The sequence below is a fragment of the Mytilus californianus genome, unplaced genomic scaffold, assembly GCF_021869535.1.
Source record: "Mytilus californianus isolate M0D057914Y unplaced genomic scaffold, xbMytCali1.0.p SCAF_1, whole genome shotgun sequence".
Lineage (NCBI taxonomy): Eukaryota > Metazoa > Mollusca > Bivalvia > Mytilida > Mytilidae > Mytilus > Mytilus californianus.
In genome coordinates, this window is record NW_026262581.1 from 28,291,694 (window position 1) to 28,315,954 (window position 24,261).

At 31.7% G+C, this 24,261-nt stretch overlaps 2 protein-coding genes across 2 annotated transcripts; both read right to left on the reverse strand.

The window, feature by feature from the left end:
- Positions 1–529: 529 nt before the first annotated feature.
- Positions 530–10,129, reverse strand: LOC127714156 (plexin-A1-like). Its single transcript, XM_052220174.1, has 6 exons — positions 10,042–10,129; positions 9,264–9,418; positions 5,592–5,739; positions 4,586–4,717; positions 3,647–3,730; positions 530–2,474 (listed from the first exon to the last, which is right to left on the reverse strand). The coding sequence occupies exons 2-6, from the start codon at positions 9,329–9,331 to the stop codon at positions 2,376–2,378; spliced, it is 531 nt and encodes a 176-aa protein (XP_052076134.1). The 5' UTR covers positions 9,332–9,418; positions 10,042–10,129; the 3' UTR covers positions 530–2,375.
- A 1,272-nt stretch (positions 10,130–11,401) lies between these two features.
- Positions 11,402–18,332, reverse strand: LOC127718406 (plexin-B3-like). The gene is made up of 9 exons (XM_052224447.1): positions 18,195–18,332; positions 17,366–17,425; positions 16,853–16,924; positions 16,586–16,652; positions 14,644–14,790; positions 13,917–14,073; positions 12,394–12,558; positions 11,900–12,006; positions 11,402–11,491 (listed from the first exon to the last, which is right to left on the reverse strand). The coding sequence occupies exons 1-9, from the start codon at positions 18,299–18,301 to the stop codon at positions 11,402–11,404; spliced, it is 972 nt and encodes a 323-aa protein (XP_052080407.1). The 5' UTR covers positions 18,302–18,332.
- Between the last annotated feature and the right edge of the window lie 5,929 nt (positions 18,333–24,261).

A 24,261-nucleotide genomic window follows, 5' to 3' on the forward strand; every position in this document is an offset into this window, starting at 1 on the left:
TTTTTGGCAGGACCTCTTCAAATTAATTGTTTTCTTCGTCCGGTTAACATATATCATTATTGCAACATACAGATTTTTATTTGCGGAATAAAATACTTACAATTTGAATTATGTTCCTTGTAAATGTAAGTTCACATAAGATTCAGTTCTCGGCGATGTGTTTTTTTTTATAACATATTCACTTTTAATTTGTTAAACATACATGTATTTGTCTTTATTGAGATATATATCTTTCGTATTGTCCTCACAACTGGCCCACTATGATATCCTACATAAAGTTTTGTTCATGATAGGAAACTTTCAAAGGATTTTCAACTGTATATATATGGCTAGTGTAAGCCTGTATTGAACATCTTATATATAATTAGGACATGGAAATAGTAGTGTCTTATTCTGTTATCTTTTTTTTTTTTATTATTTTGCGGAAAAAAATAGAATCCAATATTAAACCATATCACCATCCATGGACGACACCAAGGTACATGCAACAACACAACAACGGCACTTTTAATGAAATACACTTTTTTTCATTCATTTATGTTTTATTTTATTGACAGTTTATATGAAAATATTACAGGTTCATGTGAATTCATTAAAAAAAATACACATGTCTCTTCAGTCCGGTCAGCATTATACAGAAAAAAGGATTGTTTCTTGAACTATTCATAGCATAAAAACTTTTATAATCAAAATATTCACAAAATCACCATAACATTTTCATTTTTGATAAAAACAAATCATATGTACAGATACAGAACATCCCATTGCAAATACAATTACTGCCATAAAGATGTTTGATTGCATATAATAAAAATAAAATATTAAAAATCCATATCGAAGTTTGTGTACTACACAATGTATGTAAGTAAATTTTGATTATAGAAAATTGTAACAAGTAGTAATACTGCATTCAAATATAAAGCCCTGATTAAGGGAATCAAAATATCAGATAATTCAAAACGATTTTGCAAATGTAGAAGTAAAATATCTAGCAGATATTTTTTTCAAATCGACGTAAGGTTTACACGCTCCTGTAGAGTTGTATCCTCTCAAATAAAAAAAATTCATGTTACCTTCAAACTTGTATTCCAATAATTTGGAATAAGGCAGTCTTTTTTGTTTTGAAATCAAATCTTTTTTCACAAGAGGACTCTCTCTACACCATTTTAATCCAAATCTATTTATATTCTGTCATATAATTGCTTATCGAATATTTATAAGCATAATAATATATCGAAGAAAAGAAAATAAACTTATTAAAACGTTTAAACCCGCTGCAATTGTTTGCACCTGTCCTAAGTCAGGAATCAGATGTTCAGTAGTTGTCGTTTGTTGATATGGTTCATAAGTGTTTCTCGTTTCTCATTTTTTATATAGATTAGACCGTTGGTTTTCCCGTATGAATGGTTTTACACTAGTAATTGTTGGGGCCCTTTATAGCTTGCTGTGCGGTGTGAGCCAAGGCTCCGCGTTGACGACCGTACTTTGACCTATAATGGTTTACTTTCATAAATTGTGACTTTGATAGAGAGATGTCTCATTGGCACTCATACCACATCTTCTTATGTCTATTAAAACTGTGACTTTAATGAAAATTTCAATTGATATAAATGTATGAAAATTGCATATTAAAAAAATCAAATGAGTGTAAAAAAAATTCCCAGTTAAAAATCTTCTGAGGAATAAATATTTTATTCTCCTGAAAAATCAGATAAGAAAACAGCTTGATCCATCACAAAGTTGCTTTTTTATAATACACTTTTTAATGTGTGAAATTTCAAAATACGCATGTAACATGTAAATCAAATGTTAATCAGCCGAAATGAAAATGTCTGCATGTAAAATAATGAAATTTTGGTAGATGCAATTTTTAAAGTGAATACCATTACCATATCATACGATGTTGGAATTATTTCGGCTTAACATAAAGTAAATATATATCTAAACCTATTACAGAAATTTATAAAAACAAACAGTGAAAAAAATGTTTTTCGCTTTGAAAAGACATAACCCTAGCTGTGTGACTGAGAAATAATAGAGAGCAGATATTTCACTGAAAAAGATATTCACGCAGGAAGTTAATTTTAAATTTCTGTGTGTAAACTTTGATATGCGGTAAACAGACTTATAATTGGTTATTGAATAGTTATATCTTTATTTTATAATCTAGTAACAGTTGAAAGGAACTTACACAATGAAGTTTGTCTTTTCTGAGAAGAATTTGCAATAAGGAGATCATGGATTTTCAAATATCATATAATTTTGAATGAGAATAATCAAATGTCATATAATTTTGAATGGTAATAACATAACAATCAATATAAAAAAGTTGTCTTTCATTCATTGTTCCTGTGTCTTTACAACATATTCGTGTATTAAGTTGATGAATCATCCATCAATTCGATAATTTCTTGGAGTTTACTGGCGAATTGAAGGTCCTTATTTTCTTCCATATCTTCAAAATCTTCCATAATCTAAAATATATTATTTTGTGAAGAAAATGAAATTACTAATACATGTATGTTACAGACAGTGTCCAGTCGTTTAACCCTGGATAAAGATGGGCGTGTATTTAGCTAACTGTAATGTAAGCATTCATACACGTAGCCTTGTTAAGTTGGAATTGGAAAAAAAATATGAAACTTTGTGTAGTGAAAATACCACACCCTTTACACGCTAGAGAACCATTGACACAACTCTCTGAAGGGATAATAGAAAGCCTTACCCAATCCAACATACCTAGTTTGCCATTGTCAGTCTAAATGTACTGCCTTTTATCCGGATTGACCAATCTTGCAGAACCTACATGTACTTTCTGTATTAATTGTTTATTTGTAGTCGTTCGTAATATGCATAACAGGTTAAGTTAACATCAATCAATCAATCAATCAATCAATCAATCAATCAATAAATCGAATCTCACATATCATTTCATAGACATAATTTGTAATTACTAGTATTTCAACGGAATTAATTAAAAAAAACCTATAGTTTTACTTTGTATTATATAGGCATGAACAAACAAAGACTTATGACAAGTTTGACGATCATACTAAGTGTTATATTCCACATATTTATATAAGATATCATAGAGAATATGCAAAAATCAAGACAGGGGGCAGCACTATATTTCATGCCGTATGGATATTTAATTATCAGCTCGTATTATATGAATCTCTGAAGGGATACAATGATACATGTTTTACGATAATTGAGACATATAAGTAAACGTAGTACTGTAATATATGTAGGGTCTTGTACTTCAAACGTGTTCTCTTAAAAGGAGGCATAAATTTGTACGTTGCCCAAAACATTATTGTCTAGTTCTTAACTGTTACGTATTACAATTTTAACTTCGTCCATTTCACCACAGAAATCGTAGTGGAACCTTTTTCAACTAGTATAGGGCAGAAACCGCCTATCATTCATAAAGCACACATGATCAACACAGTTTTCGTCGGGATTCGTGTAGCTAAATCTGTATTTTCACATTAAGTGTGTATTTGGACTTTTTAGTTGTATGTTTTTCGAAGATTGCCCCTAAATATCGTCTTATCCTTTTTTACAGTCATTGTCATAACTACAAAGACAACATAATCATAGTATTTTGATTCAGGGTCGGAATTTCTTGATATGTATTGCTTACTTCATTCTTGTGCTTTCCAATGAACAAATTATACAGCTGATGAAGAGTTGCTTGACGACTAAATGTAAGTTCCGCTTTCAGTTTCTGAAAAAAACAAACATTTTAATTAGAAAAGTTGCTATTTTGCTATTTTGTCTATTGCTTTGTCGTTTAAAAACAAAAAAAAAATCTTTCAACAGTCAATAATAAAACATTCTTTTAAAATAATAGAAACAGGTTGTTATTCATCATTTACAGAAATGCAATGAAAAGGGCCTTGATCTTCTAGAGAAATGAACTGTTTTTCTGTTGAAAAAATCACTTGACCTCGAGAAGAAAAACAGCAATAAAAGGAACTGTAATTTATAAAAGGATTGTGGTACATGTTTGTATGGATTTTGTAATGAATTATTAAATTAATGTTAAAAGTTTTATCAATAAACAAATAAAATGTTATGATGTCAAATGTTTTAAACTTAAGTTGTCTGTTGTAAGGACACTATGACAACATAAGCATGTTAGAGTTGAGATATTTGACCAAATACGGCATTGAGCCTATAGAGTCATGCACGAGTTGAGGCCGTAATCCTAAAAAAAAATTACAAACACTAATAGCTGTGTATAAGAAATTTCATAGCAAACTATCTTTTTGTGTGAGACCACGTCGCATAATTTTCATAATTAGATCTAAAAAATGAGGCTTTTTTGGAAGTCTTATACAGTTTTAATTTAAAAGCAACATCTTTGAAGCCTAAAAGCAACAACATGAACAATGCATGGCAAAAGTACCAAAAAAAATAATCTGATATTTGACAGAATAAACTTGTGGTAGATATGTTTTGAAGATAAGTAAACCTTTTTGATATTCGAATTCAAGGGCCTGTAACGTGAATTATTAACATATTCTCTTTTGGCTATACTATTTGTATGTTAAACATATTAGATATATTTTTAATTTACATTTGAACATTCGTCCATTTCACCCCAGAAATCCTGGTCACTAACTGGTTCTAGTCGGATGAAGAAAGCGCCAATAAGCTTTCGGTACCTTGGTATATCTTTATGGAATAAAAGCTTCTGTGTTGATGACTCCTTTTGGGTAAACAAAATACAAATAAAAGCTACTTTATTTTCAGTTGAATAGTTGAAATTTGCATTACAAGTTCTTAAAGTTTCAGACTAATTATTTTATAAAAAGTAGACATTCGTCAGCTTTAATATTTGATTTTCTTTTGTTCATTTGGAGTATGTGTTACAACCTGTTTATGATGATGATTTGTGCTGTTTATAAATATATCTCTTATGCCTCATGTCAAATACAAAGAACACGATGTCATCAAATAGCATTGAAAATAGAGATCTGCTTACATATTCGTGTTGCTCAGTCTTTAGTTCTCTATGTTGTGTTTTGTGTATTATTGTTTGTCTGTTGGTCTTTTTATTTTTTAGCCATGGAGTTGTCAGTTTATTTTCGACTTATGAGTTTGAATGTCTCTTTGGTATCTTTCGCCTCTCTTTCATTACTGAAACATATTATATCACTGTATCACTGTATCCCATTCGATACGACATTTCTCCTTCCTCAGTGGTTAAATGTTGAGTATTCCAAACACTCAACAGGACTCGCGTTTTAAATTTTACATTTTCCAGTTTCGACAAGAGAATATCGTATTACATCCGTTGCAATGATAGGCTTTGTATTTATTTGTTTTAATGTATCATTTTTTTAACCATTTGTGTGTTTTGACAGATACATCGAGTACGATACTAGGGGTAATGATTTGAATAATTTATATAAAGTCTTACTAAGCTACAGTTGTTATGCTTAATTCAATAGCATAGCATTACCGCTGATAACTTAGATATCTCTTTAATTAAATACTTGGTACGAGAGAATTTTGTCAATACATGCACATGACTGTGCTTGATTCCAATCAATCAATTTTTATTGTAGACAAAAACAAACCTTGCTAATTTTGTGGGTTGTTTGGGTGCAACTTTCCACAAACACCTGTCTCAAAATATCCATGCATGGTTCAACATGATCAGTATCCATAACATCAAAAAGTATGTCAGGTTTACCAATCAATGGAGCCCAAACTCGTGTAGCATAACTGAAAAACAAGTTGTTTTAACGATTGATTAATTCCATAAGACTGTCATTGTCCTATTCAAAATAAAAAAACGTAAAACAGTGTTTTAATTTTATGTACTGCATGAAAAGATCGATTTACATACGTATGTAAAAATATGATAAACATAAATAAAGGCACATATTAAGATAAACTTTTCTAGGCTGTGAATATGTTTGTGCTATCTTTGTTGACAATAAATCTAAATATTTCCCCATAAACATCCATGGTGTTGCAGGTAGGTGCGGCCGCCTTTTACATATCATATAAAACGTGGGTAAATTGTGTGAACTCGGTACGATTCTCTATCCTGAACAATCGTTTTGAATTCAATACAAATAAAAAAAAATCACACCGTTATTAAACGTGACCATGCGCTAAATTTTACTGGCGTGTAGTATTGTATGGAAATAGTTGAATTTGCAATGGTAAGTAAATGCTTATGTTTTTTAGTGCATGCATATATGACTTTTTAAAATGATGTATAGCTTGAGAAAATATTAATTAAAAGTTGATATTTCGTTTATCTTTTAAATGCACTAAATGTTTCTTTAATATTGATATTTTGTTTTAATTTTACAGGTTTTGTGTCAAAGTTAAATTTTAAATTTTGTAAAGGTATAAGCAGTATTTCATTTGCATACCGTTATATGCAAATATGGTGAGGCATCTTAAGTTTGGACCTGGTGACCCGATAAAGCAAATAATTAAGTATTTACATATTTCAGACCAACATAAAGTAATAGCCAACCTTATCATTTGTGATTAATTTTTAAGCTTTCCAAATATAATGGCATTATGGAAATTTTCATATATGAGAAACCTTTGTAAATATATAGTAAACTTAAACATTTATGTGTTGTGCAAATGATTTGAAAGGTTGTTGTTTGAAATTATTTATATTATTGAAATGAACTGTAAATTCATAGTTATATTTGCATTTATTAGTAGTTCATTCCTTGTTTTCGGTCTAAATACTTGTTTTGTGCACATATTGCTGTTGGGTAATAGGGTCTCGAAGTTTTGAAAATTAAAGATTGTGTAGCTATCGTGTTGTTGAATATACATGATATGCATATAGTCATGATTAATCTTTTTATTTGATACATGATACAAATATTTTCAAATGACTGCTATCTCATCTCACTGAAAACACTGGTAACGCGTCAATCCAGGTTTTTAAATACGAAAAATTCTTACTTCTATAATTACTATTACTACTTGTACAGCTGCAATAAGCGACGAGCGAAAAGTATAAAAAGGCAGAAGGAAATGTTCTGGTTTGTTGATGTTTCTTCCTGGGCTACTTTTTTACTCCTTGAAAGTTTTATAATTCATGTTATTTAATATGGAAACCAAGGACTATCTATTTTTTAAATCCTTGTATTATCTACAAATATGATCCAAAAAATATCATCCCGTCATCAATAACAATCCACGTAATATATAAATTCCGTTTTGATCCACATCAGAGCGATTATACAACTCGATGAAAAATGGTTCCTGGTTGTTGGTATTCAACAGTTCGACGTCGGTTAGCGATATGGAACGTACTTAACAGATACTGTATGCTCTAACATGTATAGGTCGGACTCGTGCGGTTCTATTCGACAGTTATTAAAAGAATGCCTATTTGATTTTAATTCACCCGCGGCTTTTCTTCATATTTATCTATAATGCATTTTAGCCAATCAAATTGACGTATTATGTTCACACAATTGGATACCCGCCAACAAGTTTGATTGTAAGTAAACGCTGCATGCATTCAAGTGCTAAAATTACCAGTATTAAACTAATTATAAAGTAGCATGCAATGCCTGGTTTTGAAATGTTGTTTTCTTTGAAGTTATCGGGCAGCAAGTTGTTATATTTTACTTTGAAGTTATATGAATTGCATGAAACTGAAACAAGTTTAATCATTATTTTTTTAATACTTTGTCTTTGGTCGTTTTACCTGGGACAATTTGACTAAATATATTAGTCCTAGATGTTGCTAAGGGGTTTTAAAGCGTTTAAAGCGTTTTTGAACGTATCGATGGTACATGAAAGAATATTTGTAAGAACATTAAATTGTGTAAGAAAATGCATAACTCACATAACATTACGCGAGCAAATCAATTTGTAAAAACTTTTTATGGTTGATTGAGTCAAATATGTTATCATTATTATTGGGTGGTTGTGTTTGTGATATATTTGCTAACAAATTGCAAGTCAGATTGCACATTTGGGGTTACTGGTTTGAATATACTGAACATCAGTTTTATTTTTAGCTAAATAGAATATTCGCTTACTTATTAAGAAGATTTAACTTCAAGAGGGGGTTATATTGGTATGCATTTTTTTTCAACAGATGGACACAATCAAACCAAATTATTTTTCTTCCCAAGTTGAGACAAAATATTATTTCATTTTGTAAAAGAGAATAGTGTGGTCAATGCTGCGACAGCTTATTTATTTTTCTTCCATTAGGAATTCGTTTTTTTTCCTTCAAAAAACCATACAACCCCTCCCTTTTTAAATCAAAGGGTTGTTCCTTAAATGCATTATATTTCCGTTTTGAATATTCACTCAAATTTGACAAACAACGTCTTGCAAACAAAAATCAATCCCCTAATGAAATCTGAATTTTTCAGTAACGCTGCTTATAACCGTTTACCATTAGTTTGACAATATGATGCATTGATTACTGTCTTTTCTGTAATACGTATTACCATTCAAATGTTGTCAAACAATTCTCATATCCTCAATACTACTAGTGCAACATAGATTGTTTTTAATATTGATATGTTGTCGCCGATAGATTTTTAATGAACGATCAGCAATAATTAAAGGGTTATATAATAAGATAATAACACCTTATTGAATTAATTGTTTAAAATTTGTTCTCGTCCTGAACATGCAAGGTGTTTTTATTAGTTGTCAATGGTTTGAACTAGCTGTCAGTAACTGCAAGTACTCTCAGATCTGTTCTTAGATAGTGTCTTTTTTGTTATGGGGATGATATGTTAAGTAACCTGCCACGTTTGGTCTGTGTTTTTGTTAGATGTATTTCTGCTTAGTATTGATCTGATGAGTTAATCCCTGTTCAACGGATTTTTATAGTGTGTACTTATGTTGCACTGTTACACCACAGTCCCAGGTTAAGGGGAAGGGGGGATTGGCGCCTTCAGACTAGTTTAGTCCACATTATATATGTGCCTGACCCAAGTCAGGAGCCTGTAATTGAGTGGTTGTCGTTTTTTGCTGTTTCTCATATTTGTTTTTCGAAAACGCTAATGAAATGTTTATGCATGTTTATAAACCTATTTCATTATTTGATAGAAATGTTAAAATATTATTGTTGTGGTGCTTCTTGTGCATATAGATTTCCATAATAATATAGGAGCATTGTAAGTAGAAATTAATGAAAGGGACAAATTGACAGTGTTTAATTTAAAAGAAAGGAATACTTATTTTTATTGATTACATAAGAAAATGATCAATTGCTTAAGGCTGTAAATTCTCACCATTCGTTTTTCCATGACTGGAGAACATCTTCCTCAACTCCAGCACCCTTACCGAGTTTATCTAGCATCCAGAGGAAGTATCGAATGGATATGGATGTTGTCTGTGGATCTAGCAACCCCTCAAATGTAGAATCGATGTAATCGGACAGCAGTAACTATAATACAGTATGCAAATGTCCTTATATAGCATTTTGAGGGTTATATTTAGATTTTATTTTTAAGTAAATACTTTTAAGTTACAACTGATCTTAATGATATTATTCATTTGAACGAAATTTTCACAGTATCCCGTATTAACTATAGACATAGTTTGCGTTTAGTCTACTAGGGATGTCATTTTTGTTTGCCAAACTGCGGTCAATTCTGTTAAAGGCATTGTTTATAAACATATTAAATATTAAAATCACTTAAAACTCTAAAATGAGCTCAGAGAAAGCCAAAGCCAGAATTGTTACATTGTTGGAGTTTTTGGTTTTCAATGCGTTTTTGAATTCATTAGACTTGGCCTACTTTTATAAGCGCCTCTGACAAGTCTGTTGTAGTATAAACGCGCTCTGATATTGTGGATGAATTTGTTTAACCAATCATAATCGTGTAAAAAGCGACGGAAATGTGGTTAGACTATTGAAACATAATTGAGACAAAGATTTTCTGTACCGGCCAACCAACTCGTGATGGCGAGAGATAATCAAATTTTGACATTGCAAATCACAAATGCATTACACATCAGGTACTTTCGTGAGGTGTTCCTTCTCCAGACATTCATTAAATTATTTACCTTTGTATGGAATAATCGATTCAAAAATATATCTCCAAAATCTGCTTCTCTATTAGACTTTTCATCATCCGGCAGGTTCGACTAAAATAGAGTTAGTGCAGTTGGTTTTTTTCCTTCCTTTTTTTCATAACACAAAATTAATGAATCAGATTTCTTTATTATTTATTCGGCAGGAACATATGTAAACTCTCATGTTTTCAAATGAAATACGTTCCGTTTATGCTGCTTTATGAAAATTGAACCAATACGAGCAGACTGTATCTGAATACTAGTTCCGTCATATATGAAATTAACTTATAAATATAGTCTTATTAATCTTTCTATGTATCATTTTAGATACAAGTAAACACATTTTCTGCAAAATATTTTTAACGTAGAGAACATTTCAACTATTCAGTAAAATAAAATGACAACTATTAAATTAATAATGGTGTAATGTTATACATGTGCTGTATTCCAATACATTAATAAAAGTACTTCATTTATCATTAAAATTACAAATAAACCTTAAAAATCTTAAATGATCTAAAATATATAACTTATCGACGTATTCTTCATAATGAATCGTTTAGTTTGCTACTAACGCCAATTTGGAGCTTGAATTATTGACTTTTCCGACAACTTGAAATTACACGTGACCCTCAGTCTCTAATTTGAACATGTGTTCCTACATTAATGGTATTCTGATAAATTGCGTCTTATGCAGCTGCTTTAATTGTTTGTTTTACCATTTAAATGATGCTTTAGTTCTAGATATGTTTTCAAAGGATGGATATGTGTACTTTTGTTTAAGGCATGATTTAGAACTATAACAGAGTTGTCTAACGACTATTTATGCAAACAAACTTCCTCCTATAGAAAATGAATGCCGAATTCTATTATTTTACTTAGTTACTATACGATTCTAATTATTGTTGAGTTCTATGTCTGTGTGTTTACTTTGAACTACCTTTTTATTTAAATAAATCTTGGTACATGTATATTGATTATCGATATAAACCCAAAACCTTCTTTTTATTTAAATGTGTCAACTGTATGTAATCCTCTAAACACTTTTATTCATTATTCCAAGCTGTTCCGCCAAGACTCCTGCGTTTACAATTAAAGAATTATTATTTAAATGTGTCAACTGTATGTAATCCTCTACACACTTTTATTCATTATTCCAAGCTGTTCCGCCAAGACTCCTGCGTTTACAATTAAAGCATATGCAGCTGTGTATATATGCAACCCAAAGCATACATTTAAGTTGTGTACTCACCGAGAAAGTTTCCTATTATAAAAAGATAAAAGTAAATTTCAAATTATGCAAAACAAAAATACTTTTAGAGACTTACTATAACTTATTTTACAGTAAACATCATATTCCCAGAGCTTTTCTACCACCAAGTATATTGAGGAAACTATTTATTGCATTCATATTCCTGTTATTCCTTCTAATATCATTTTGCTATTGAAAAATATTGTTTGCTATGATAACTGAGCAGAAGTAAATGTGAATTTCACTCTTGTCTTTTTAGGTTGAAACCTGTGTATCCTCGTAAACAATATGAACCCGCACCGCTTTATGTCTCACCATTTAAAGGCAAAATGCACAGTTACACGTAAAACTATACTTAAATATGTGTGTCGGTAATTCTTAGGATGACAATTATTTTCATTCATTTTTATATAATGAATATAATGGTCTGGACATTATGTTATGATATACAAGTATTTTGATAACACAAACATCCAGTACCATTATACGCCTGACAATATGTTATGACAGGTTTTATCAGAGAACCACATTATTTGATATATATTGAAGATAAAAAAATAGTATTGAAAATTAGAAAAAATACAGCGCTGTACATACTAGGTGCCATTTTTGAACTTCAACACTTTCCATTTCATTTCTGTCCGGCATCAGTAACGTAATATCCTCTGACGCAATACTTTCTGTTCGGTAGGTAGCAGAGTTAACTAGTTAAACAAAATAAATGAACATATGAATGAATAGGAATAATAGTGACAATTATAATGCATTAATAATTAAAAATATTTATGAATGAAAATAAAATAAAAATATTTGAAACTAAAGCCTAAATCATTTTGTTTTTATTCTGGTTTGTGTATTTTCGTCAGAGCAGGTTGATTGACTAAGAAATGTGCATATATTTGATCCCTTGATGTTAACATAGTTTTAAGTGAAACGTTATAACATGTTGATATTCGTAATACAATTATGTTTAATACAGTAATTTCAATGTCTTCAATGACACTTTTTGTTTTCCAATATTTACCTCTGAGAATGGTCGATGCATATAAATGTAGAACATTTGCTTCATACGCCGTAAAATCAATATTTACCATAAACCTCCTGATCGTCATGGTGGTTGTACATAAGGGCCATTTTACAGTTGTCTTTGACCATATAATGTTTCAAGGTATTTAGGCGTACCAATCCATTGCTTGTATCACTGATGTTATCGATATCATCAAGTATAAGTTTCCCTGCGCTTCCTTCTTGCCATTCTAAAAGGCATTATATTTAAAGGTGATGTTACGACTTTAGCATAAGTTTAGAAGAGATAATTATGAAACTGAATTTTTTTTTTGGTATGCTTTCAATAATTGATCATTTACGAAATTTTAACTTTCTTTAGCGTATATTGCGTTTTTCACTCGTATGGATAAGACCATGTGTTGTTATAAGATAATAAAAAAAAATCACATCAAAGACTAAAAAGCCTGGTTGCAATACTGGTTGTGTTTACGCTAAATTGCAACAGCAAATGTATATATTAAAGTGCACTTTATCTTAAATGTACATAAACACTTTCTTTAAAGTTTGACAGCTTTTTATTGAAAACTGTTCAACAATATAATTATACAGCATAGATGACCTACGTCAGAGAATTGTCTACGTTAGAAATCTGCAAAAAGAGGTCCAAATATGTAAACAAACTCAAGGTCAACATTCAATGGATACTTAAATACAGATAACAAAAACTTTTTAAAGGCACTTGTTTAAACTTTAGACCTAGTTATTTACATAACACAAGTCGAAATTTACACAACAAGGACACACCGAAGATAAATCTAATTCTGTAGGTCACACTCGAAGAACACATAACAAGATTATGGTTACGACAATGGAAAAATATCAATTATTATCTGTGAAAAAGACTTCCCATAACGGTCAATCAACTCGTTTGATTGAGTCTGTAAAATATTTGAAGGGTTGACTTCAACTTCACCTCTTGGAACTATTGATAGCCGCCTTTTAAACAGAAAACCTCTATCAAGGAAATCATGATAGGCGATGCAAGCTCCAGAAAATCTTTTGAGATGGGATAAATATACTTCATATGCAGGCGGTGCAGTAATGTTATTACATAAACATGGACAATTCACAATTTGGAAGCTGTAATATTTGTTCACAACTGGCCCTTATTGTAGATGTAAGTCACGATATAAGGCAAATTTAAATGTATCTGTTGTATTCCTTATTTCTAGTTCGATGGAATAAATTATGTTCAACATAGTCACCAAACGTTGAATTATTCAGTGAGAGGACATCATCTATATAGCGAAACGCGAAGTTTAAGAATAATGCTAGCTTCTTTTCATTCTTCATAAAAAGCTCCTGTATGAAGTCTGCATCTTTTACAATTTACAATGAAATGCATCATCAAAATCATGCCACTACGTACCTAAGCTTTAGATTTCATAATATTTTTAATTATATTACGCCATTTCAATTGAATATGTTATGTTAATTTGGAATTGTTAAACAAAAACTATCATATTGTTTAGCTTGATAACGATTTGTTAAAATTAAAAAATGATCACCTGAATCATGATATAATTTTGTTATAAATGTAACAAACCTAAAGTAAGTTCATCATTCCGTGGTCTTTCTGAAGCTGGTTTATTCTTATAAATCTGTGCACAGCATTTTTGTTTCACTTGCGATATTGTATCACAGTCGATGACCCTCACAGGATAATGCTCGTCACTATTTCCATTCAGGTCTATTTGCAATGTCTAAATAAACGGAAAATGTTGGACATATAGCGCCAATAAGAAACACAATTCCGTAAACATTGAAAACGTGTATGATTATAATATAGGTTTTGTTTCAAAACTAATTGCTGACAAGATTGTAGAGATAATAGTCATAAAACACTCTTTCGTTTAATCTCGTTGACAGTTAATTATACAGATTTGTATCTCAAATTTTTGACAAGATTGTCTGACCTGTATACCCTCAATTTGAGCGGCAGTATAAATTTCCCTCAACTTACTGTTAATTTGTTCTCGTCCTGAAAATGCATGAAATATTTGCCATTGGGCGTTAAGAAACCGACAATTCATCTAACAATCAATCGGCTTATGAATTTTTAATGTTCCCTTGGTATCGTTCGCATCTTCTTTGGACGAATTTGTTCAATCTATGGTTAAGATCAAAATGAGGAATACTAGTTTTAAGTAAAGTCAAATATATATGTTCTGCTGCAAGAGGAAAAGTCTTATATTGCGTATACTCTAAAGATAGAAATCCTTTTAGTAACCATATCAAATTCACACCATGCCCTAAAATGTCCTGTCACTTACAAGCGGTTGATGTTCAATCCTCATTTTCAATAACTTCTCTTCTGCAATGGTGTTCTTTGCGTTACCAGTAAGTGCATCTATTGGAGACATTTCTATTATCGTTTGTACAGCTTTGTATAACATAAACAGGTGCATACCACTGTGGACCTATGATAAGACAATAGTTGGTTATAAAGCCTAGAGCATATACGAGCATGCACACTAAATGTAACATCAAATAAGTTAAACAAAATTGCCAATATGAAGAATAAACTTGATATCATGATCATAATCAAATCTAGTAACAAATTCAGAAAATGCATTTTTAATGTTTACTCAATATCTAGTCACTCTCAACATATGCATTTCCATTTAGATATGGGACCAAAATCTATTATATTTATGCTTTATTTATGGATTTCGAAAAGCAATCATTTTGCACGAAGATATGTCATCGCCATTGATGTTTTTTTTTTTATCTGAAAATGACTAAAAAAATTTTTAAGTTTGATCACAAACTCACATTCTTCAAATCTCTGTTTATTTTTTACACACTTGGGGGTCACACAGAATGTAACAAAAAAGAAACCTAAATGAGAGAATTATTCAACAAAATACGAGACCTAAGCTCTTGTTCAATACTATTAGAAAATGTAGGGGTCACTATACTTTAGCAACTTGTACTGCATAAGTAAACATATTTTATATGAAGTACAATCTTTTATATGATGTATAATTATAAAACAAAAACATAACTTGATATTTCTCATAAGTTAATCAAATTCATGAAATGTCAGTAGTAGTTAATGATATATTCAAAGTTTTTGTTTTCTCTTTTGTAACAAATGTTAAAACAATATGGAAGCAATGTAAGAGTGTTTTATGGAAAATACCTTGCACTGCTGAGCCACAGTATGCTTATTCTAAAAAATGTTTTGCATAGCAAAATCAATCAAGTTTGGCAGAATATTCCAAATTAACAGCGTCTTTATATATATGGCAACACAGAACAGTATTGTTTGTATTTGGCAAAACTTTTAGGAATTGTGGGTCCTTAATCATCTTCAACTTCGTACTTTATTTGGTCTTTTTAACTTTTTTGATTTGAGCATCACTGATGAGTCTTTTGTAAACGAAACGCACATCTGGGGTACAAAATTTCAATACTGGTATCGGTGATGAGTTTATTGATAGTTATTCAATTATATGTTATTGTAAGCGATATGTTGGAACTTTCGTTTCTACCGATTTTTATTAAATTGTAGTTTTTGAACAATTTGCAGATAGGTTAATACGATATTCCCGGGCTTGTATTTCCTATCATGATTTCCTTGATAGAGGATTGCTGCTCACAAGGAAGCTATTAAACCAAGAATTCCAAATGGTGAAGTTGAAATCATGCCTTCGTAAATAGTACGGACGCCATCACGAGTTGGTTGACCGTTATGGAATAACCGTTTCACAGATGATATCGGATATGTTCCTTATGTCGTAACTACAATATCCTTCCTTTTTCACGAATGTGACCTACCGAATTAGACTATTTACCGGATTTGTAATAACATAAGCAACACGACGGGTGCCACATGTGGAGCAGGATCTGCTTACCCTTCCGGAGCACCTGAGATCACCCCCAGTTTTTGGTGGGGTTCGTGTTGCTTAGACTTTAGTTTTCTATGTTGTGTCATGTGTACTATTATTTGTATGTTTGTCTTTTTATTTTGGTCATGGCGTTGTCAGTTTGTTTTCGATCTATGAGTTTGAATGTCCCTCTGGTATCTTTCGTCCCTCTTTTAATACCGAGATTGTAATGATGAATAAGGCATTGTATTGTAGTTGCTCTTCTGCTTTTTGTCCTTATTAATAATGTTTATATTTCGACTACAGCAAGTTATCCTGAAGTTGATGGGTCTCTCTTAGGTTTTTTTTTAGTAAGGTTGCTTTCTTAATTTTTTACAATTACCGTTAACTGTCCATAAAGTCCTATTTGCAACCAATTAGTCATCAGTCGTAGGGTAACAGAGTCAAATCTGAAAGATAGAAAACTATAATTGAATATACACAATACAAAAACAACGTAATCAAACATTTAAAAGAAAGGATATGATTTGAACTTTTTAAATAAAGAATTTGACAGCCATAAGCAATGTAAACATGTTTTAAACTATTCGTTCCAATTATTCAAATAGTACACATTATGGTGTGATGTTGAAGACAATACCTCACTTACCTTCTGAATAACACCTTGTGTTGCTTTTTGGTAGATGAATGAATCATATCTGCTAGCAAACAGTTTACCAAACTACAAATTGAATGTGCGGGTTAACAAATTTGTTATTAAAATACGGAATTACATTAAAAATATTGATTGCTGCGTAAACCACTGAAATAATAGAATGGAATACATGCATGTACCGTGTCATGGTACAACACGAGAAGGAGCTTACTGAATTTTACATATCTGCTACATAGTTGACGTCTTTATGCATTGATATTTAGTGTCTTTGGGTTGCATTTTTATTAACGTATAACCCTATCCCTTTTTATATAATCTTAAAAACTATATTTTTAAAACATCTAAAATAAGTTTGTATTATATTTGGGGTAGACAAAAAATACAATCAAATATCCTCCCTATGAAGGCTCTTCTCATTTAAGTTCGTATAGGCCAATGCCAACCCTTCCATATATTACTACATTCTTTAAATAGAACATACTTTTTTAAACCCGTTTTGATACTTACTCAAACAATAGTCTCATGTTTCCAAGCAATGCGATCGACAAAACAGAGGAGAAATGCGCCCTGCAACAAATATTTTAAGACATTTGAAGATAACTAATGAAGTTATTGTATCATTATTAAGCTTGTAATTGACAAGAAGACATTTTAGCATACAGTGAACATTATATAAATAACACATAGCTGAGAGGGTGATAGAGCAGATTGTTACCCCGAAAAAAAACATTGTCAACTGAGGCGAGGCCAAGGTTGACAATGTCTTTTCGAGGGGTAACAATTTGCTCTATCACCCTCTCAGATGTGTGTTATTTAATTTATTATACTGAATGCTCTGTTATTACTGTCTATTAAATTTCAAATTCAAAGTAATAAACTGTGTCGTCTTGTACATAACAATCATCCGTATTTATTAAAGCGCACACTTGAGTAAGCGTCTCCGTGAAGGGTAATAGAGTATTTGCCATGGGATAGAGTAAATTGTCTCCCTCGTATTAGCTAATCAAAATCTGGCGTTTTGACATGAAGTATAATAAAATATAATACAAAATAAAAACATTTCTTGGTTAATACCAACTTTGTATGCAACAAAAGACCAAGATATTTATAAAGTTCTGCGTTGTTTGTATAGGTAACGGTTTTGTTTTTATCTGTCCATACAAAATAGATTGCGTTTTTATTCAAACTGTCACGTGGGGTCAATAACAGGTACAACATCTTATAAATATTAATGTTTTTGGGCATGTAGGGCTTAACATATACACATCATCTGTTGTAAGATGTCAGGAAATGTGATTTTTTTTGTGTGTGAGGAATAATCATAACCATTACTCACTTTTCCTGCATTGTAAGCATATTTTTACGATCTAATGTTTGGACAAGAGTCTTCAAAAATAGTTTATTGTTCAACAGCAGATCAAATTTTTCCAATGCAGCTTTCATTTTAGGTTCATTGTTATCTGTTACCTGAAATCAGGATATTAGATTACGTTGAACTTTACAAATAAACATCATAAACATAGTACATGTTGTATTCAAATAAGTAGAAATATGGAATATATTTGCCTGTTGACTATCTATACAACATAATATGTCATAGAAATAAGAGCCGACAGTTGTTAGGTGATGTTCAAATATCGTACATCGTCATAAATCCACTTAGAATATACAAACCAAGTACCATAAGGAGCTAAACCAGTTGTGTTGACAGGGCATGTGACTCCTGATCTGCATGTATCACCCACCATGAAAATTAAGACGCATTCAAAGTGTCTCAATAAAGATTGGTAGAAAATTGGTAAATGTACAATGAACACTACTATTCTGGTACCCTTCAACAGTACAAAATGTATCGTCTTTAGTGAGTTTATATATAAGAGCACCGTATTATTCAGCCTGCTCTTGATGGTGACTGTGAAGTGTCCTTTATAGGAGTTTGGAAATCCGAAAACTGGCGATTAAGCATTGGTTATCGGACATTAAGAACACAATTATTCAAACCGTAACTGTTATTGATAATGATGCTAGCTTTATGTATTCGTAATGATTGGGTAAAATATGTTTATTCCAAATAAAATTATACAGCAATCAAAACTCCTTAAAGATAGAAATTATTGAAATTTTTAATAAAGTCTTAATTTATCAAATAAAAAAAAAAAATTGAGCAATTTGTACTTTTGGAATTTAACGTTTTCATTGTAAATGGCCAGCAAATGTATGAAACCGTTATATATTCGAATCTAAAATGTACTGCGTTGTTAAATTTCTTGAAACACTTATAAAATAGCGCAGAAGATTTTAACGAGAAAAATCATAACTGAACAATCTGTCTTATGAAAGAATACTGGCATTAGTTAAATTTGACTAATCAGAATGTCTGGTCCTCACGCAAACTGACTGTATTTCTTATAACAACACAAAATGTAGTATGAAGAGTTTGAAAGCCTGGACCGAAGCATATTTAGTCTAAATATGAAGCATTTAAGCAATTAAAAATGAAAACATGTTTCAATCCACACGTTGAAATGCCTTTCAAAGGAAGAAAAGTAGTTAAAAAAATTACAATTGGTATGACTTCCCGAAAACATATCCAACTCACATCTGATGACCCTAATGAAAGAAACAGCGCTTCTATTTGTATTCCCCATAACTAGTTCTCATAAGAAAGCCATTACGATTGACTTTTAAAACGATCGTCAGCAACGAACCAAGCAGTACTCAACAAATTACCGACTATGTCTAGATGTATTCTTATTGCTGGTTTTACTTTAACAAAATGTTCAGGTTAGAAAATAGGTGGGTTGTGCACTTTAATTTGGTCTAACCCCACCTCCGTCTATGTACCAAGTCAGGATATCTGAACAAATGTGATGTTCGTAGATGTTTTTCGTTTGTTTGTTTCATCGAAGTATATTGACAGCCTTGTTGTAATCATATATAACAGGAAAAGAAATTCATTATCCCCTGTTTTAATTTTCTTCACTATCTTATTGCTACATAAAACATGTGTGGGCATTTTCATTATGTATGAAAATGCCGAACAATAGTAAGCCATAAAAATCTGCGAAATGACAAATGTAAAACAATTCAAACGAGAAAAACTAACGGCCCGATGTATGTACATATACCAAATGTAACAGTAATAAAAAAACTATTCGATATACAGCAACAAACTACCACCCCTGAATTACAGGCTCCTTGAACATGCACATACGGAATGTGGAGAGATAAACATGTTTGATGGTGCCAAACCATCCACATAACATGGGAGACAGTGGTGTACCAGTACAACATAAGAACTATAAAAATCAGTTGACAACAGCTTCACGCATCTGATCGATAGAGAGCACAAAAACCCACAGAAAAACACCAAAGACACAAAAGTATACATATGAGAGTACTCGCAGTTACTGAAAGCTAGTTCAAAGCCAATAACAAGTTTATCTGTATTTTTTTAAGATACATGTTTATATGTTTCATGCATCAACATGTTGGTGGGTTTTGCATAACTGAGACTTAAACATTATACATATAACGCTTTATATTTGTGCATTTTTTTTATTGAAATCTGACATATCACATGATCATGTGACAATAACTTGACCAATAGTATTATACTATTTGAATAAAAAAACTTGCATTAATTATTTAAAATTGATATAAAAATGTTACCTTTGAGTCGTGAAGTAATGGGTTTGTTTCTATGTCTTGGGTAGGAAACAGCTGATATAAAACATAAGTTTGGTAGTCACGAAATGGAACTCTAGATGTAACTAAGTCAGATTTAATTTCTCTCATTGTCATCTGAGCATCTGCGAATTCTATATAAAAAAAGAATATTCACATGAAAACAACTAAATAAATAATAATAATAATAATAATAATAATAAATAATTATAATAATAATAATAATAATAATAATAATAAATAATAATAATAATAATAATAATAACAATAAAATAAAACTAAATGATTCCAAATGATCCATGAAAATGAGGTAAAGGTCAAATAACCCTGTCAGTCGTTAATGTACATCCCCCAATATTTCAATATAGTATCTGGGATACCGAATTCACCACTTATTTTTTGAACCATCGACAATGTAAATCTTGTCAAAGTCAGATCAACCGCGCAACACACTATGTGTACCTCAATCTAATTAAAATTAAATCTCCGCACTTGCTCCTCGTTGTTTATATGTCGCGCGTGGGAGATCTAACAACAACCGCTTGAGGGTCATGTCTAGGGTCAAATTTGGTGAACTTTGACCGACCAATCAGCGTGCAGAAAATCAATTTCGATTAACCAATCAGCGACGGGCTTGTATACCATTATCGGATCGTTAAAAAACATGGATGCGCCCAGTTTGGACAACGTTTTGACAAAAGTTTTGCCAAAATTTGGTATAAATGATATAAAGAAGGAGCAAAAGGAAATTTTAGATTGTTTAGTTAACAAGAAGAACTGCGTAGCTGTACTCCCGACTGGTTTTGGCAAGTCACTACCGTTTCAACTGTACCTTCCAGTTGTCCGGGAGGTTATTGAAAACAGTTCTGACTCTAAAGTTTTAGTCTGTTGTCCCTTAGTAGCTCTGATGCAGGACCAGGTGGAAAAACTCTTGCACATTGGAAATAATACTGCTGCATACAAAGGTTAGTATAACTTTAAGCATGCAGTGGTAGGAAGGCTTCAATAAATGGAATAGTCTATACTATAGTATTTAATGCCATTAAACATCTAATTTATATTATAATTATTATGCTGGCAGTGTTGTATAATAAAGATGTTTATAACACCTGAGAAATCAGTTAGGGGATGACATGTTATCCCCCTGTACAGTGGCGGATCCAAAACTTTTTGTAAGGGGGCCCACTGATTGACCTAAGAGGGGGCCCACTCCAGTCATGCTTCAGTGATTCCCTATATAATCAACAAAATGTTTCCCACAAAAGGGGGGCCCAGGCCCCCCTGGATCCGCCTATGCTGTTGGAGCTACTTATATAATTTATGTAATGCCTCTATCATAAGACGTTATTCCTACACCTTATGGTGCCTAGATGCAGGGCCCCCTTTTTTATAGTCCTGGATCCGCATCTGATCAGGCAAAGATGTACATGTATGCCTTATCAAAGAAGATAAAATTTATTTGCAGGAACATACATTTAAACTTCAGTATATCAATACATACACATGACTTACTGTTGAACAGTAACAAAGCAGTAATATGAAACTTAGATAAACATGAGCAAAATTAAACAAAACTGCAGAAGCAGTAGATTGTAGCCATGGTAGCACATAAATTTGTCTCATTTCACCGAGAACAGATTGTATCAGTCATATTGCCAGTATTTTACAGTCGTTTTGGCCATAATGCTAGTTCTTCATACTTTGTATAAAGTTATTTACTGCATGTTGTATTAATGAAGCACCAGAGTCCAAGGGAAATGTTGTTAATTACATTTACTAATAATCTATCTCAAAACAAATATACATGCATATAAGAATAAGAAGATGTCGTACATGTACAAGACTTGAAGTATAATTGCCAACTCAACTCTCCACCAGACAACAAATGACAAAGTTTACAACTATCATAGGTCACCATCTGACCTTCAACAATGAGCAAAATCATACAGCATAGTCAACTTTACATGGCCCAGAAACATGCGGGAAACTTAATTTCTAAATTAGATTGTTATTTGTGTTAAACAATGACAAAATAAAAAAAAAATATGAAAAAGTGCAGTCTAAATGACCTTGTTGGATGGCCAAACAGGTAAATTGGCAGAAACATCTCAAAATCGAGAAAATATGCCATGCATTCATTGAAATCTCAGCTATATTCATTTCTGTATTGGACTTTACAACAATAAGAATTATTTCATTAAATTTCAATCTTTAATCAAACGCAGTGAAATGGAGAAAGGGTATTTGCACAGTGTACATTTAAATTATAGAAGTTATCATAGAAATATGTCTTTTTGGAGACTGCCCACCTACATTTTTTTTTTGCATTTTAGGATCGTCTCCCCCAGAGTGACGATCGAATCAAAGAGGGGTTGATAGATGTCATTTTTGCATCTCCAGACACATTGGTTGGTGATCCCTATTGGAGAACTTGTTTAAAGAAGTTGAACATTAAGTTGATTGTAATTGATGAGTTTCACACAATAGCAATTTGGTAAGTGGATACAATGTTTATTCCCCATGTTCATTTCTATTCGCACATTTACAGGACGTATTATGGTATACCGTTCGGTTGTCTATATAAAAAAGAATAGTGGTAGGATTGCCAATGAGACAACTCTCCACAAGAGACCAAATGACACAGAAATAAACAACTTTAGATCACCGTACGGCCTTCACCAATGAGCAAAGCCCATACCGAATAGTCAGCTATCAAAGGCCCCGAAATGACAATGTAAAACAATTCAAACGAGAAAACAAATGGCCTAATTTATGCACAAAAAATGAACGAAAAACAAATATGTAACACATAAACAAATGACAACTACTGAATTACAGGCTCCTGACTTGGGACAGGCACTATACAGAATGTGGCAGGGTTAAACATGTTAGCGGGATCCCAAACCCTCCCCTAACCTGTGACTGTCTGTCAATCGTCAACATGTCAGACAGTAACTCAAAAACTATTCAACGAATTTGCATGAAACTTTGATGAATTGTTTCTATATATTGATGTGTACTCCCTTCCCATTTTTATGAATTTAAGATTTTCAAAAATATAGAAGTAAAAAATTAAGACCACTGGTACAGAACTGTACAGCTTTCAAGAACGAGATAACCTAATACTAAAAAGTAATCTATTTTAAGACCACTACTTGCAAAATGTTGAACCATTACAATGTAATTATAAGAATGTATGAAAAATAAAACCCTAAACAAATGTGCTAGACAGCAACCATTAACAACCACTGAATGATAGGCTGTTACATAACGCTATGGACATGCACATACATGTATTTATTTTTGTTTTGCCATAAGAATTAACAAACTAGGCAAGAGGTGCTGATATTTACCTTTAATAAACGTTTTTATAGATATACTTATTTCTATGTTTCTTTTAGGGGCCAATATGAAGGAGACACAAAAGAGGCTTTCCGAAAATGGTTTTCGAATGTAGGTGAAGTAAGATCCCTCTTTCCCGATGCTACAGTATTGGCTTTAAGTGCAACTTGCACAGTAAGCTTTAGGAAAAAAGTCATGAAAATATTGCAACTAGCAAAGGACACAACAGAAATTAATTTATCACCAAACAAGTCTAATACTAAACTAGTAATTTCCAAAATTAGAAATGAAATTGAAATGGGAATGACATGGTTAGTAGATGCATTAGAGGAAAAAAGACAGGACTTCCCACGTACACTTTTGTATTGTTCATC